Source organism: Haplochromis burtoni, unplaced genomic scaffold (genome assembly GCF_018398535.1).
Source record: "Haplochromis burtoni strain Fernald_Lab_line unplaced genomic scaffold, NCSU_Asbu1 Contig_395, whole genome shotgun sequence".
Lineage (NCBI taxonomy): Eukaryota > Metazoa > Chordata > Actinopteri > Cichliformes > Cichlidae > Haplochromis > Haplochromis burtoni.
The window spans coordinates 99,861-116,074 of NW_024582756.1; the positions used below are offsets into that span (position 1 = coordinate 99,861).

General features: G+C 36.5%; 1 protein-coding gene across 2 annotated transcripts in view; it reads right to left on the reverse strand.

The window, feature by feature from the left end:
• Positions 1–4,664: 4,664 nt before the first annotated feature.
• Positions 4,665–16,214, reverse strand: part of LOC102304029 (rho GTPase-activating protein 26) — an 81,406-nt gene continuing 69,856 nt past the window's right edge. For both annotated transcript variants that reach the window (XM_005944210.3, XM_042212829.1), the window contains exons 22-25: positions 10,893–10,928; positions 10,639–10,749; positions 9,166–9,257; positions 4,665–6,660 (exon numbers count right to left, since the gene is read on the reverse strand). In XM_005944210.3, the coding sequence (XP_005944272.1) occupies positions 6,572–6,660; positions 9,166–9,257; positions 10,639–10,749; positions 10,893–10,928 (328 nt within the window). In that variant the 3' untranslated portion in view covers positions 4,665–6,571. The remainder of the gene's footprint in view (positions 6,661–9,165; positions 9,258–10,638; positions 10,750–10,892; positions 10,929–16,214) is intronic.

Genomic DNA, 16,214 nt, shown 5'->3' on the forward strand with positions numbered 1-16,214 from the left:
TGAATTTTCAAAATACATTTGTAATGTGAAAATCCATACCAGCTTGTGTGATGGCCAAAGCAAAATGCAGTGCAGTTGTATGCTGGCTTCTGCCGGAAGTGTTAAAACAAAATGCCCTTCACCACCTCCTGTAGAGTACAGTTACTTTCCTCCGTATGTGTCTTATGACTGTCAGGCCTCTCTGCCTAAATTTCAACTGTACAGATTTTCAGCTGTTTACTCTGAACAGTACTCACCCCTCTGCTGCACATAACTCTGAATGCCAATTAGCAGAGACCAGGTAAGCAGGTTGCCATAGAGACTGGTCATTTGTATGTTAGTTACGGCTAACAGCACAGTGGGCACTGGAAGCATACAAGCCACTGCTGAATAAGAGCCATCTTTTCTTCTTCTTTTTTTTCTTTTAGGGGTGGTCACTCGCTTCAGGGTTGTTTCATTGACAGTGCAGGCTTTCAGCTCCACCTTCTAACTGTGCTGCGTGTCCTTGTGCTGTAAAAAAAACATGGGCTTGTTGCTGCTCGCATCACTGTGTGTTGATTATTCTAGAGAAAATTTGACTAAACTATTTGTTTGGATAACTTTGAGATGGTATTACAGTTGTTCCAAGGTGGTGGTGCTTCAGAAAACCAGCTTTAACATGTAGATGTAACCATATTGATGCTTATTTCTGAATGGCTATAGGCGCATATAGCAATGCTAGCATATCTAGTGCAATGTAAACATCATCTAAGACTACAGAACATTTTTGCATTTCACCTTCATGCTCGATTAAAGGCCTTGCGAAAGGGAGCCAGAGAGCCATAGAAATAAGATTTCACATCAGGAAATAGATAAACCCTTAACATATATCGATGCTTTTAGAGATTGATCTATTGTAAAAATGATATTTTCTGTGATTTTGATTACATCGGCTTGATCCTCTTTGATATGACTAATTTTGCTCAGTCGTTTTTGTACATTGAATGAGTCAAGAAAGTAAATATTTTTCTGTTTGTTGGTTTGTGTTTGATAAAGGTAGATGTGTTAAATCCATAAGGAAGTGTTGAACATGTTTGTCTTGTGAAGTAAATGTAAATTCTACGAGTCCATGAAAAAGTCTACATGAAAGCTCACTGTGTTTTTGAAGATAAGGAAATGAGGGAGTGGGACAGAGAAAGACTGGTGGAGATTTATATAAGAGTGACCAAAGCAGAGGAGAAAACAAAAATTAACAAAAGAAGTATTCAAGTTACATTTTGAGTAGCACTTACTATCCAACTTCTAGTACTTCTTGTTTTATTTTAAAGATGTCTTTTGTAAAGGTCGTGGCTTTGGACCCCATGTATTGTTCTGTGAGGATTTACTGGTCACTTTAAAAAGAAAATTTAAAATGTTGACTCTCCATATGATAGTAAAATTTACCAGAGCCTGACAGAATTGCACTACCCTGATATTGTTTGATATAATCTATTTTGTATAAAATACATGCAAATGTTATCTTTAAAGATTAAGGGCAGATCATGTTTCACTGGTATATATGGCTATGGCTTTCACTAAAGTCTGTTTTCTTCGTATTTCAGTTATGTAAATGTAATCCAATGTTTAAAAAAAATACAAACCATTAAAAAAAACAGTAGTTTGTATTACTTCTGTATTACACCCTTCCTGTAGTCGGTGTCAATAGTTTCACCTATTTGATTAAATGTTGAATTAAGTTATGTGTCGTTCTCTGACATTGGGTTTGACATCGAGAGTGGAAATTTGGAAGAACCGATTGCTCTTTAGTTAAAAGCATCTTACACAATAAAGTCTCCTGTTTTTCAACACTCAGCTACATGGATTTCATTTTTTTGACTTGGAACAGAGTTAAGGAAAATAAGCTTCCTTTTGATATACCAAAACAGGTCTCACTGCCCAATCTGGAATCATGTACTGGAAACATGATTTGATAAACATACACGTGAAAACATGCATACGTCCTTTCACTGCCACGGATTCCTTTTATGTGTTAGATTAAATTTATTGAACCATTATTATCTGACATTTTTACGTTACCAGTACATGCCCATGATTTTGTTAAGTCTGAGATTTTAGTCTGTTGTTAAGTGGTTGCTAGCCAAGCCGATGGCATAGTAATATATCACGCATAATGAAAGTTTGAGGTTATGAGTTAGATATTTCTGCCATGAAAATAAAATTATACAATGCTTTTATAAGCTGTTCCAGGTGCATAAACATTGCAAAGGGTTTATTTTAGTCAATTGGATGGTGGTTGCTTGGCAACATGACTAGCCTTAAAATGTGATAGATAAGACCCTTCAGGGGGACGATGTGCCAATTTTGGTTGCTCAATTCCTGATCATGTAAGACACAAACATGGAAACAGACTTTGTGTTGAGGCCACACTTTATCTTGCTAATTTGTATACCAGTATATTATCAGACCTACATAATGTTAAAAATGTTTAGCCTGACTTTTACAGAACTACTAAAAATAATATTTTAGCTATTAGTTCATTTTTATGAGTTATCTTTTTCAAAATTAAAGAAACAGTTATATTTTATTTTTATTTTGCTCATTTCACATTTTTCCTTCTTTTTAAAGTTATGTAACTAATTAAATTAAACGCACACACACATTTATGTGTAGTGTATTGTGTTCTATGAATGTGCAGAATGAAGTCGTCCCATTCCTTCCTTTCACAATAAAATTCCCTGAATATGAAGTGTGGCTTCTGTGCCTAATATTAGTGGAGAGGTTTAAACTTGCATAGTTGTATAAAGTAACTGTAGAAATTAATATAAACTTGCACTACTATTCTTTAAATTGTGAAATAGTTATTTACTATTGTTATTTTAACTATTATTGTTATTATTATTATTACATGTTTTTAATATATGGTATGTCCAAAAGCACAAACACTGGTAATTTCATTAGACACACCTTGCTAGTTCCAGGCTGGATCCCCTTTTGTCTTCTAAATTTACCTTAATTCTTCCTGGCGTAGCTCTAACAAGGTGCACAGACCTCTTTGTAGAAAAAAAAGAAACAAGCCCAAACATACAAGTAAACTATATTCCCAAAAGTTTTTGCTCATCTGCTTTCACACAACTCTGACCTAGAGTGACTTTTTTAATCCTCACGGTTTAATATGATGTTGGCTCAAGCTTTGCAGCAATAACATCTTCAAGTCCCGAGAAGTCCTGACTCGCAGTCTCTGCACTAATTCAGCCCCAAGGTGTTCTGTCAGGTTGAGGTCAGGACTCTGTGCAGGCCAGTCAGGTTCTTCCACACCAAATTTGCTCATCCACGTCTTTATGGACTTTGCTTGTGTGCAGCTGTGTTGGAACAGGAAGGGGTGACCCTAATCCCCAAACTGTTCCCACAAAGTGGAGAACATGAAGTTGTTCAAAATGTCTTGGTTTGCTGAAGCGTTAAGAGTCCCTTTCACTGGAACTAAGGGGCCAATCCTGACAAATGCCCACACCATAATCCACAGGTGGCATCCCTTCACAGTACCACGCTGGAATTCACTGAGCTCCTCAGAGCGACCCATTTTTTCAGAAATGTTTCCAGATCAGTCTGCATACCGGCTGGATTTGGTACACCTGTGGCCATGGAAGATATTGGAACACCTGAGTTCAATAATCTTGATGGGTGAGTGAGTACGTTTGGCAATATAGTGAACATTTAGAGCATGTGTGCAAGAAATCTGATTTTTATGTATGGACTGGGTTGTATTATGTTCTTAAATATGAAAAGAGGCCAGCTGTATCCTTCCTGTGTCATATAGCTGTTATGCTAAGCTAAACTATATGTAAGCTATTTGCCTCCTGATGCTAGCCCCATACATAATGTACTGGTATCAGTCTCTTTGTCTTTTATGAGAAAGAAAGCATGTAAATGCATTTATAAATTAACTAATAAGTGCTAATGAATTAGCCTGCAGTCACGAGTGCTTGAAACTTAAAGCTTACATTTTCATGTCATCTTAGCTGCAAGTTATGACTCACCACAAGTAGATTCTAAATTTAAATAAACATCAGTAAACGTTTACTTAAAAGGAATCCAAACTGTAAAAACATGACTTAATATGAAGTCCAGTGCAGCTGACTGATGGCCTAACCTTGTGTCAAAGTGCTGTTTAGCAAGAGAGAATAGTTCTGCTTACCTATGAGCCAATCCACTCAAATTCTAGTGTAGCGCATCAAAGTTGTTCTAGTCAACTAAAACAAATCTATTCTGTTAATTTTAAAAACAACCTAAAATAAAAATATTGCAGAAATATCTTTAGTTTTTATACTTTTTTAGCGCTTTTATTGCTATACCTATGCTGATTTTCTCAAGTCTTGCCTCTGTATGCTCTCTATACAGTAATAAGTTAAAAGCCTAAATCTAACATTTAAACTTTTTTTTTTATTTTTTTTAATTCAAACAATAAAAACTCAACTTAAATGTACGACTCCACTCTGGAAACTAACTGAAAAGAAACCGTATTAAAACAAAAATAAACTAAAAATAAAAACGAATAAAAAGGATAAAACAATAATAGCTGTTTTTATGCATAATTTTTTTTAAATATAAAGTAGGGATTACAGGATGAATAATTACACATTATTAATAATAAACCAGAAAACAAAAATCGGAATCAGGATTGGAAACTAGAAAGAAAACTTCAAGCTACAGCTGTTCAAGATTTGTCTTTAATTCTGCACATTTTTCACAAAAACATTCGAAAGAATATTTAAGGCTGCAGGATTTAAATGATACAAAAAATCAGGGCAACAAAGATGGAATTAAGGAATTAAATTAGTATGCTAAAAATACAAAATATAAAATTTCATAATGAAAAAAGTATACCTTATCAAATACTGTGTATTTATTTACAAAGTCAAGAAAACACCCCAAAAAGAATGCCGTGCAGGATTTAGCCTTTAAGTAATCTCATAAATAAAAAATTTAGATTTGAATAAAGTAGTCTTATTTCACATTTAAGCTTTTTTTTACTCTCCCATTTGATTTTTCTGTTGAATTTATAAACTGGATACAGGATAAAATGGGGAAAAATAATTTTCTTAACAAGTGGTTCAAGGAATGAGCAAGCCACAAAGCTGACCAGCTTTTATACACAAGTAAAAACAATTCTGAAAAATCTATCACCTTTTCCCCCCTTCAAGTATCTGAACTGAATGCATTTACAAATTACAGGCTGGGCAGTAAATTTTTGATCAAAGAATAACTCAACTAGGTCAGCCATGGTTAAATTAGATAATCATGTAATCTTGTTTCCTACACAGGAAAAATTAGGCGTAAAGAAGAAACTATGAATGTTCACCTCTTGAGGGATGCTTAACTTTACATTTTTTTGAAATATTAAGTAAAGTGATGAGGTATAAAGGGCATGGAACAATAAAGACTATGTGATACCTTGACTTTCAAAATTATTTCAATTTTTCAGTCGCACCGTGCAGTCAAGATTTAAGCATCCAAGATAACCAAGTAACTAAATCTGCATAATGGCTAAAACTAAAAGAAAATATTATAAATAAACATGTTTTTCCCAAGTTCATTCAATCTTCCTGAATGGACTGAAATGGTGATGCCTCACAGCTGGGCTTGTTTTAGCTGACAGGAATCAGCTGTTCTGCCTTTGTTGCATTTTAAATTGCTGATGGGCTTGTGGGGATTATTTGAAATTTTTCGCATTTTATGCGAGGGCTCTCCAGGGGAAAAATTATAAATAAAGAGAAACCCATAGCTGACCTTTGAGTGAACTAGTTCCAAAGAAAACTCATCCTGTGCCGACCTGCCCGGGGGCTCCTGATGCTTAACTGGAGCTCTGAAACATTAGCCAGGTTGAGTCTTGTCCCAGGCAATAACTGCACTTCTGCAGTGCTCACACATTTACAGCCATAAAGCCAAACCCAATCATTTAAGTCAACTTTTAAAGCTTAACTGTCCCATTTGGCATTACTAATCAATTCTACAATAGGTGAAGTCCAAAGTTAATACGTCCTGTCAACATCTCTGCAGAAACAGTTGCCTATTTATACCTAACCAAAAAAACAGGAGTGTGTGGAAAAGGTGGTTGGAGTGAGGGACAGTGCAGTTCAAAATATAAAAGCAAAAAACTCACACACATTGCAGCTGAAAAATATCAAATCATTTATACAAGTTTGTCTAACTTCCTCCCACTGTTCTCTCTCTCTTTCGCTCACACACACACAAATTTGGGTTTGTTCCCATATAGTCTTCACCAAGACTAAAAGCCACGCACGCTAATCAAATAAAAGCAGTCTCGCCTTTTTATATATGTTTTCATTCCCCAGTGCAATTCAGGGTTCTCTCCCCACTTCGGTATGCTTTGTTTTTGTGTCATATCTATTGGATATGGTTCTGCTTGGTCCAGTTTCAGTTTCCAGTCTGATCAAAACAAAAAGTCACCTTATCTGCATTGGTCCCGTCCAGTACAATAGAAGTGATTGAGTCTGTATCCTCAATCTGTTTAGTTTTCTGAAGTTAAATATAGTTCATTAAAATCCAGTTTGGTCTACTCCCATCCACAATCTTCCAGTTCATGTATGCCGTTAAATTATACAAACTCAACATAGTTCTCTGGTATCAGTCCTGTTCGCCCATCAAGAGTCCCTTCCAACCAGCCAGGCTCCCTGGAAGTATGAACTAGACAGAAGGGGGAAAACATGGATATTGTTGAAATGCATTGACATAGAACTGAAATGTTCATAAAAATGTGAAGACACTATGCATACTGAGGGCGAGAGGGTGGAGAAGCAGGCTTAAGATGATGGTTAACACTTCCACATGTTCCCCATCGAGTGTTTTAATGTCTAAATACTTTGGAGAGGATATCTCTGGCATCACAGATTGGCTGTTGTTTACTTGTGAGCATGAAACACAGTATGAGCCCGAAACGCCAGGCACGCGTCCTGCAACAGGAAAGTCTTTCCTGTACATGAACATGTAAGTTCATTCTTGTGAAATCATTCATGCAGGAATGAATGAATGTTAACTCAAACATACCACTTTTGATGGTTTGTTCCAACAGCTTGGTAAAAGTGCAGTGCAGTTTTAAATTGGAAACATAATTAGGTTAGTTTGGGGTGCTGTGGTGGTTAAACATCCTATAAATACGAAAGTGCAACATTGCTACAGGGTTAGATTGTGTGTTCACCAGATTTGTCCACAGCAGGAATCTAATTTGCACCAAGCTGCGCACCACATTTACATCAAAGACAGAAAAATAAAACCATGTAAGCCTTTGCACGTATTTGATTCTTACTAATTATGTAGGGGGGAAATGTTAAATTCAGCAAACCTGTAGTATGAATATTATACCGTTGCTTTATTCTTGTAAATGTCAAGAAAGCACTATGAGGTTGTATTATGAGCTCCGTGTGGACAGCTGGGATGCTTCATCCTTCGCCAGCCGTGAGCAGACTGCATTGCTGAGATACCACGTTAAGGATTGGATGTCCCCAAGGACACATTTTGACCAAAAGGGCTCGGATAACATGAGTCTGCATTACATAAGCCTAAATAGTCTTTATGCAGTTAATTCTATTTTGGTTTGGGTTTGAAACTACATCCCACCAACATGAAGTATATGTCTACAAGGAAACTTTACTCAGGCCAACTATAATTATAATAGCCAGCAAAGCAGAAGACCCAGTATAGTTATTGTTCTTAAATTTGGCTGATCTCGGGTAATGAAGCCCAGATCTGCCCAAAGAAACTGAGATTATATAATCAGAGTCCTAATGTATTCACGGTAGAATAAAAAATAGATTGCAGTCTTCATTCCAGTTGGGAAAAATCAGTAGTTACCCAGTGATTGCATTGAATTTTTTTTATATTCGGCGACTGTTTACAAGTAGCTGCAGCAACTATTTTGATTGCAAGAATATTCATGCTCAAAATTCCAACTTTAACTCATTTAATTACTTCTAAATTTTCCACGTAATTTTATTACATACATACAAATGTAAAATGTTAAATTTATCAGTGTCTAGTTAAATGAAAATTACTCCAGTGGTATAGATTAAGTTTATACCGAGCACTTTTGCCTTAATAATGAATTATTTGAATGAATAAACCTTTTTTATATACTTCTGTTGGATTTTACGTAAAATTATTGCTTCATGGTTACTGAGGGTGAAGAATCTTTTTTTTTTTAAGTGAAGGTAATAATTTATCTACACTGTGTCTCTTTGAAATGGGGGACTAGACTAGTTTTATTCTGCCTATATTTTCTTATAAAAGCAACGTTTTCTACATCATTTGGCTGTAAGTTGCCATTTCTACAGAAACTATATCATCGTTTCTGAGGAAAATTTCAGAATTTCCTTTCAAATTAATGAAGTTCTTGCTAAACTATAAATGTAAGCAGTTCAAGTTCATTGTTTTATCAGTAAACTGACGACTGCATTCAATTAAAAACTGACAGCAAACCAACTCTAGCTTACTGCCCACTTGACACACAAAGTGCTTTGAAGACAGAAATTGACAGCGAGTGCTCACAGACCTGGTGTCCGTCTTCAAAGGACCCATTTCAAAGGAAACGAGAACACTAGATCATTGCACACAGTGATAATAATTTTAGTTACGCAGCAGTGTCCAACCATTATTTTCCTTTGGTAAGGTGGGTAAATAGGAAAGTAAAGAAAGGGGAAAATGTTTAGCATTTCCCTTTATCATGGTTTGTATGTCTCTGGGTAACTTTCATATATATAGTATGCATGTCTTTGCTGTTTGTTGCATATTCAGTCCAGTGTATTGCTTTAGCAGCTTGTCTGTTTGCCAGATTCTAAAGTCTCAGCACATTTTATTGCCAGGTGCCAGATAAAATATGTTAAACAAATGTTCTGTGGATCCAGCCTCTGGAATTAGCAGTGTACATTCCTCTATGCTCCTTCATATTCGCTTCATATCATAAAGAAGAAGTTCCTGAAGTTCTAGTCAAGGGAAAGTGGTGCTATAAGCCTATCATATATAATTTTTGGACGGCTGACTATTTGGATAAACGTCGAGGATTTTTTGAAAGCCTCAGCACCAAGGCCAAGCAAATTCCCAAGTCTGGATTTTTGTTTTGACAACAAATAGTTTCTATACGCCAACCCACATTCTTTCCTTTTTCCTTTCTGCTGGCAAGTCCAGATTGTGACTCACCATTCTCAAAAATGGTCCCAGCGATGAAGGACAGCTCAGAGTCGTGCTCTGCCTTGCAGGCGTACAGAGCTCGAGCTTTTCTGCCCGTGAAACTGGAAATAAGAAGAGAGTTACACTGAGCCAGTAATCAGACACCAAAGTAGTACCTCAATTTAACACAAATGGCAGGTTGGTCACTTTATATGCTCTGTTTATTAAGTATCAGATGGTTAAATTCACACATGGACTTTTTCCTTTTCCCGATTTTAGAGTAGGTATAAAATATTAGTGCATGACTGTACATCATGCAAAGCTACACTTAGCAGAGGATTAACAGCCCTACAGTTGATCCTCTGTGGAAACAGGCCTATGTCCAGAAATCTGCTGAGGGGGAGCACCCAGTGCTTGTGAGAACAACCCTATCCTTTTGCTTGTGTGGAGGATCTGAAGATAAAGATAATGAAGCTTTTTGTTCTATATCAGGAATGACAAAAAATGATCTGTACATGTTCAAACCTGAACCAGGTCTTTGATATGGAACTGGACAGGAATGAACCCACCACAGCGTTCCTGTTTGGTAAATAAACGCTCATTACCTGCTTATTGTGTGACATGACTCTGAATTAGTCTTTAAAAATAAGCTGTACGTCAGTGTTAACTGCACATGAGGATGTGTTTGCATATGTTTACTTAATTATTTGACACTCTGGACATGGTTTTATTTCGACACTGTAATATTCCATGGTGTTGTATGTCTTTAAAGTTCTAGCTTGTCATTTCTTTCTGCCTTGTAAACTTTACCTTTTCATTCAGATATAATTTATTGTTATATCTGTCTACCGTCTCCTACTGAGTCATTTAGAGGTCACAGCTTTAAAGACCTGATATTTTGAGGGTGCAAAGCACTTGAAAAGAATACTAGCTGTTATCAGCTTCTAAAACAGCACCAGGACACTTAAGGCTTAAAATGTTAAGCACTGAAATGAACTGTAGTGACAGACACTATATATCTACCAAGGTTCAGATGAATAACTGCATCAAATTAAGGCGTATTTTTATTGCCGTTTCAATAGAGAGGCTCATATTAGAATGACTGCTGCTTGACGTGTCCTTGATTTGAGATACTGCGGTGATACCCCGAGGGACGAGTTAGCTCTTAAGCTCTCTCGTTTCATGGGGACATACACCAATGCCTCTTGAGCTCTGCTGGCTGGAAGTGTGTTGATCAAATTAACTACAATAATGGAGATCCATAAGCTTTCAGATAAGGTTTTTTAACTAGTTGGGCAAATATTACAATTTTGTATAAATATATTTTTCCTGAATAATAATTGATGACAACTGCTTTCATCTTTCAAAAGTTCCATCTTTTTTACTTTCATGCCGTCCTAGACTTTTGCAGTTTAAGGTTTCTTAGAATGAGCACAGTTTGCAGTTTCATTCTTATTGCTGGCAAGTCAGCATCATGTCATTTCATAAATACTGTGCACTAACCTGACAGGGGAGGAGTCACTGGAGGCAGAAGATATTGGCTGTGGACTGGAAGGGGCTGAGAACATCGGCCAGGAGGGCGAACGTGGAGAAGTGGGACTGGAAGACGTTGCACTGAAGGACAAATTTACAGAGAATGACATGTTGATAGAATTAGATAAAAACAGGATAAATAACACCTCATGTTGATACCCTAAAGTACTGGAAATTAGGTGTGACAAGTGGCAAGTGTGACTTTAAAGCAGTTTTAAATGTACCTTGTTGGTATGCTGGCGCGAGGCTTCGGGTTCAGCCTGGAAACACACACACACAAGAAAAGAAGACAAAGTGAATCAATCAGTTGTTATCAGTGCATTTTATTACATACAGAAGTGTTTCTGGACTTGGGAAAATACATTGTGGAATGAATTTGTACATTATAAATTGAGAGACAATGATGTCCACAATTCTACATGAGAGTTTTCCACTACATGAGGAATAAATGACAAGTCAGCAAAGTAGCCCTCAAATCTCGCTTAGCTAAAATAGTGAATCCAAAAGCCAAACCATACCAAATTCTGTAAAAGTGTAATGTGCTTCGTGTTCAACTAAAACAACAAGAATAATGGAGGCTAATATGGAGGCTGTTTGAATTTTCCCTTGGTGAAGTCCTAACACAGTCCCAGTTGAATCTTACGGTCTGTAAACACAGTGGGTAGAGGTCAGAGTGTGGATGTTCTCCCTGTGGTTGCACAGGTTTAATTTTTCACTCATGCTGCCCTTGACCAAGGAATTGGTGTGCATTTGTAGTTGTCTCCTGGGTGCTGCATAGTTGATTCCCACTGCCCCTAATAATTAGGATGGGTTAAATGCAAAGACGTAGGAGGGTAAACACGATATCCTTATATTTATCCTTACATGTAACAAAAAAAATTTTTTTTTTAAAAATCAACAAGACTTTAATTAGGTGAGGGATAAAAAAAAATCAATAACTACAAAGGACTGATCCAAGAATCAGTTGTAGTGATACTCTTTGTAAGAGAATAGTCATAGATGCAGTTTTGGTCAACGTGGTGATGTTAAATGTATTTCAACTTTCTCAGCAAGATCCATGTCTTCACCAGAGATGGGCAGTAGCGTGTTAAAAGTAATGTGTTACTGTAATCTGATTACTTTATAAGTAAAGTAAGGGATTACTATGGCAAAAAAGTAATTAGATTACTGTTACTAGCCCATAAGCACGCTACGTTACCGCATTACTAAACCGTGATTTTGTTTGTGATGTTTGTGGGAGTGTCTCATGATAATGACGAACGAGCGTGCAGCATCCGTGGCAGCAACAGACGTGTGTAGATCAACAATGAATAATATGGATTGTGAAGGAGAGTACGACCATGCAGCGTTTAAAGCTCGAAGTACTGACTTTACTTTGAGTTCGATTCTGTAAAAAAGTGACAAAAACATTCGCGTCTGCTGTACACTCTGCATGGGGAAAAAAACTTTTCCTACAGCAAAAAATTTAACTTCAAATCTGAGCAAGCACCTAGAACGCTGCCATGGGAATGTGAAAATCAAAAAAAAAACCCCGGAACCCCCCCACTGACATGACTGCTGTGGCACTGGGCAAACCTCCACATGCCCCACTCCTGCTAAACAGGTAAAAATAGATTTAAGAACGACTGTACTTAGTGCCGCTGAATCTTTGCATCTTGCAAGTACTTGCATCTATTTGAGTGTAAACACAAAACATTGTTTTAGTTCATATGCTGAAATATGCAGAGAATAGGTTAAAATGTTAAACAAATTTCTTCAAGTCAAAGACTGTTGCGTATAATTTAATTTTTGCCTGATGCGAAGTGCATAAAGTTAAAAGATTCAAACTAAAACAAGCTTTAAAAAGAGACTTTCTCATTTGATTCAATTTTATATGATGGATAATGCAGAAAAAAAAATAGAATTGGGCTGAAAGGTCTATTGATTTATAACACATTCATGTCGTGTATTTAAGAATAATAATAAGAAGAACTTTGTTTTTTTATTTATCCCAAGGGAAATTCTTTTGTCATAAACATGCTCAATGCAGCAAGAGAGACAGAGGAACAGCGTAATAAGTTTATGTTATGTTATGTTTTTAAAAAGTCACTAAGTAATAAAGTAACTATTTACCTCAGAAAAGTAATGGGATAACTTTCTTAGAGAAATAATAATAATAAAGTAACTTGACCAACACTGGTCTTCCCCAAAAGATTTTTCATTCCGTCTTTCTAATCCAATGATGCAGGATGCAGATGAACTGACACTTTTAACACACAAAGATTACATAAAAGGCAACACCAGATTGTTTCAGAGATTAAAACGTAAATGCATCACAGAAAACTGGCATGTAAATTAAGCCAGCAGAGTCACAAAGAACCAGAACACCCACTGTTGTGCATTCACAGCACTGAAAACACAGCCATGCTGCTGTGCATCATCCCCTACGTCGACGTTTATTTTGGGCTTTCTTTTGGAAGCCTTTGCTTCTTCTTACTTGTATTACTCATAAAAGCTAAATACTAAAAAAAAAAGTGGTATATATATACACCTATTTCTAAAATGAATTTTTCCTGGGAGTCTTATTTGCAGGTCTTCTTATTCTTATACTTATTCTTAATAGCACAAGCAATTTGCCTCAATTGTTTAAAAAGATTCTTGAGCTACTTCTGATTGCTTCAATCACCAGGAATCCAACAAGTGAACACATTTAACTGGCCTTTAAAATACTCAATTTGCCCCCATAATCAGTGACAATTTATTAGAAGAATGGAGTTAAAAGGACATATTATAGCCAACAGTGCCAACATAGTAGCATTTGATATGTTATAGTGGATTCAAAAGGTAGCCAGAAAGTACAGGAAATCTGAGTAGAATTTTCTATTTGTGAAATACTTTGAGAGGTAATTTTAAATTCTATGAAGATTTTTTTTACCATACCAAACAGAAGTAATTTGAATGAACAGTGAGGTGAAAAAAATCTATATATCATTCCACTAAAAATGGTAAAAAGAGAGAAACTCTAATAAATGGGCTGCTGTAAAGATATGGCTTCTTTATTATTTTATTTTAACAATCTGCACCTGCCTAGCAAAAGCAGACTGTACTCTTTTTCTTCCAGTGTCAGATCAATCCCCTCATTCATTTATATAACATCACATTGGTGAGTCAGAGGATTATTATTTTTTCCTCTTATCTCCCTCTCTGCACAGCGTCAACAGATTCATATTCGGCTCTATTCTATATTATAACAGCCTTTCCCTTTTTTTGATGATGTAACATATGGTTGCTATGGTGATGTAGCTATATTTAAAAGTTAGTTTCGTGATGTTTTGTTTCAGGGACCCTGTGACAGACTGGCAACCTGTCCAGGGAAACTGAATGAGCTGAAGATGGATGGATGTTTTAGGGACACTACAATAAAAGCATCAGTAAAATAGCTTTTAGATCAGTAACTCAGTGCACACAGAACAAGACAAACACACATCAACAAAGATGATAAGTGATACATATATCTTTGTTGACCTTAGAAACATCTAGAAACAGTTTCACCCCCTCCATAATTATTTTGGAGCTCTTCTTACACCATCAGTATTTGGCAACTCCAGAGTGAGAGAAGTATGAGTTGGAAGATCAATCTTGCAACTTCTAACTTCTAACTTGTTAATTTACTTTAGAAAATAAATTATTAGAAAGTCAAACTACTTCAACTTGATGTTAACTCTGAACTCTGGTAAATAAACTAGTAACAGGACAGGAAGTGAGATCATTTGGTTTAAATAAGCTCAAAAAGGCACTTTGATATTATCACCGTGGCTTTATCAGGATCAGCAGAGTCACAGTAACTGATCCATCCTTTTCTACTTTATTCTCCACTCAGAGATCAATCAACATTAAAAAAAAAAAAAAAAAAATCAATCAGTGTGGACAGCACCCTTTAACTGTCACTAATCACAGATCACTGTGATAGACACGGCAAGAGGGGACCAACTTCTATGTCAGTAAAACTATGCAAGGATACATTTTGAGAATTAACAATGCAATTATAAATAATCTGAATATTTCATGGTGAATCTCGTGTTTATTTTGCAACGAATATGACCTGTACTCATGGAATCAGCTGCCTGATTTTTTTTCTTTTTAAAGTGGACTTCATGCTGCTGAGTCACAACACCACCATGTAGTGTTTGCCTCTGCAGATGTGAGAGCAACAAATACAGGTTACAGCCTTAAACAAGAATTTATAGTTTAAGAAATAAATCAGATTGACCCCAGAATTGCCTGCAAATGTTGAGTCTGGACTCAAAACACAAGGGTGCAAAAAGCTCCGAGAACATTTTAGTAATGAGAATCATAAATTTTACTTACTTCTTTTGTCACAGAGCCCAGCATTACCTGTACACTCTGAGAGTGAGGGAAGGTTAAAGTAGTGCAGAGAAAAGTGAGAGGCTGGTTTTTACTTATACTACATGTCCATTTTTACTGATGGTGGCATGAATTTATCCCTTATTAGAGCTCTGAAGTAATCAGTGTAATATCTGTAATATCCTGAGAGCAGGAAGGAGAAAAAAATATTTATATAAACAAGCTGTTTATCAATAAAAGCAGCCAAAGCAGACACATGTAATCTGGTAATGCATGTGTGTAAAAGGGTGTTATGCTGTTAGGAGGGAGTATCTTGATGACAGCCTGTCTACAAATCCTTAATGGATGTTTTTCTTCTTCCTCTCATTGATGGCACGTGAGAGTGTTTTTTTCAGTCACTCTCTCTATACTAATCAATCTCCACTAAACAATTATTTTCTTGCTTTGCTTTCTTTTCATTAAAAATAAAAAAACAGCACGATAAATACAAAACAATTCACTGACTTTCACAAAGAGACAAGAGCAGAGCAGAGCAGGAGGTTTTTGGCATTTACATTTTCACCTTAGCACATCAGGTCCAGGCCACCGTCGACCTCGTAGATTTGACCCAACTCAGACCCCAGTGCATTGCAGACTGACATCTCTTTTAGGTTTGCCTCTAGACATAGTCAAAGGTTTGCAGGTTTGTAAAAAGCACCTGACAAATAGCAGTAGGGAATAGGAGAACAGACAGAGCTAACGATGTCAACCGGTTGCTCTGTAGCTCTGCGCATATGATGAGGTCGCTGAGGCTGGTTTTTCCTGCCAATTTGTGATGTGACTCTGGGAGAATATGAAATGATGATCCGAGCTGGGATCAGAGTCAGTTACACATATCTATCTTTGCTAGTCCAGTCCAGCAGCTTAGGAAAGACTCTTTTCCCCAAGGTGTAGTGTATTCACTCTGGCTGAAAATCCCTCAACAGCTAAATCGAAAATCCTCTAATGTGTGTCTGTTCACACTGAGCTGGTAGAGTTTTGATTCCATGCAGGTGATTTTTTTCTTTTCTTTCTCGATTGTAGGAATTTTAAAGGCCTTATTTTCAGAGGATGGGTAGGCATGAAAGCAGGGAGACAGCAAATGACACCCAAACCTCAAACCAAGGACCCTGCAGTAACCTTTGGCATATACACCAAAAAGCAGAAGTAAATAAAGCAAAGTA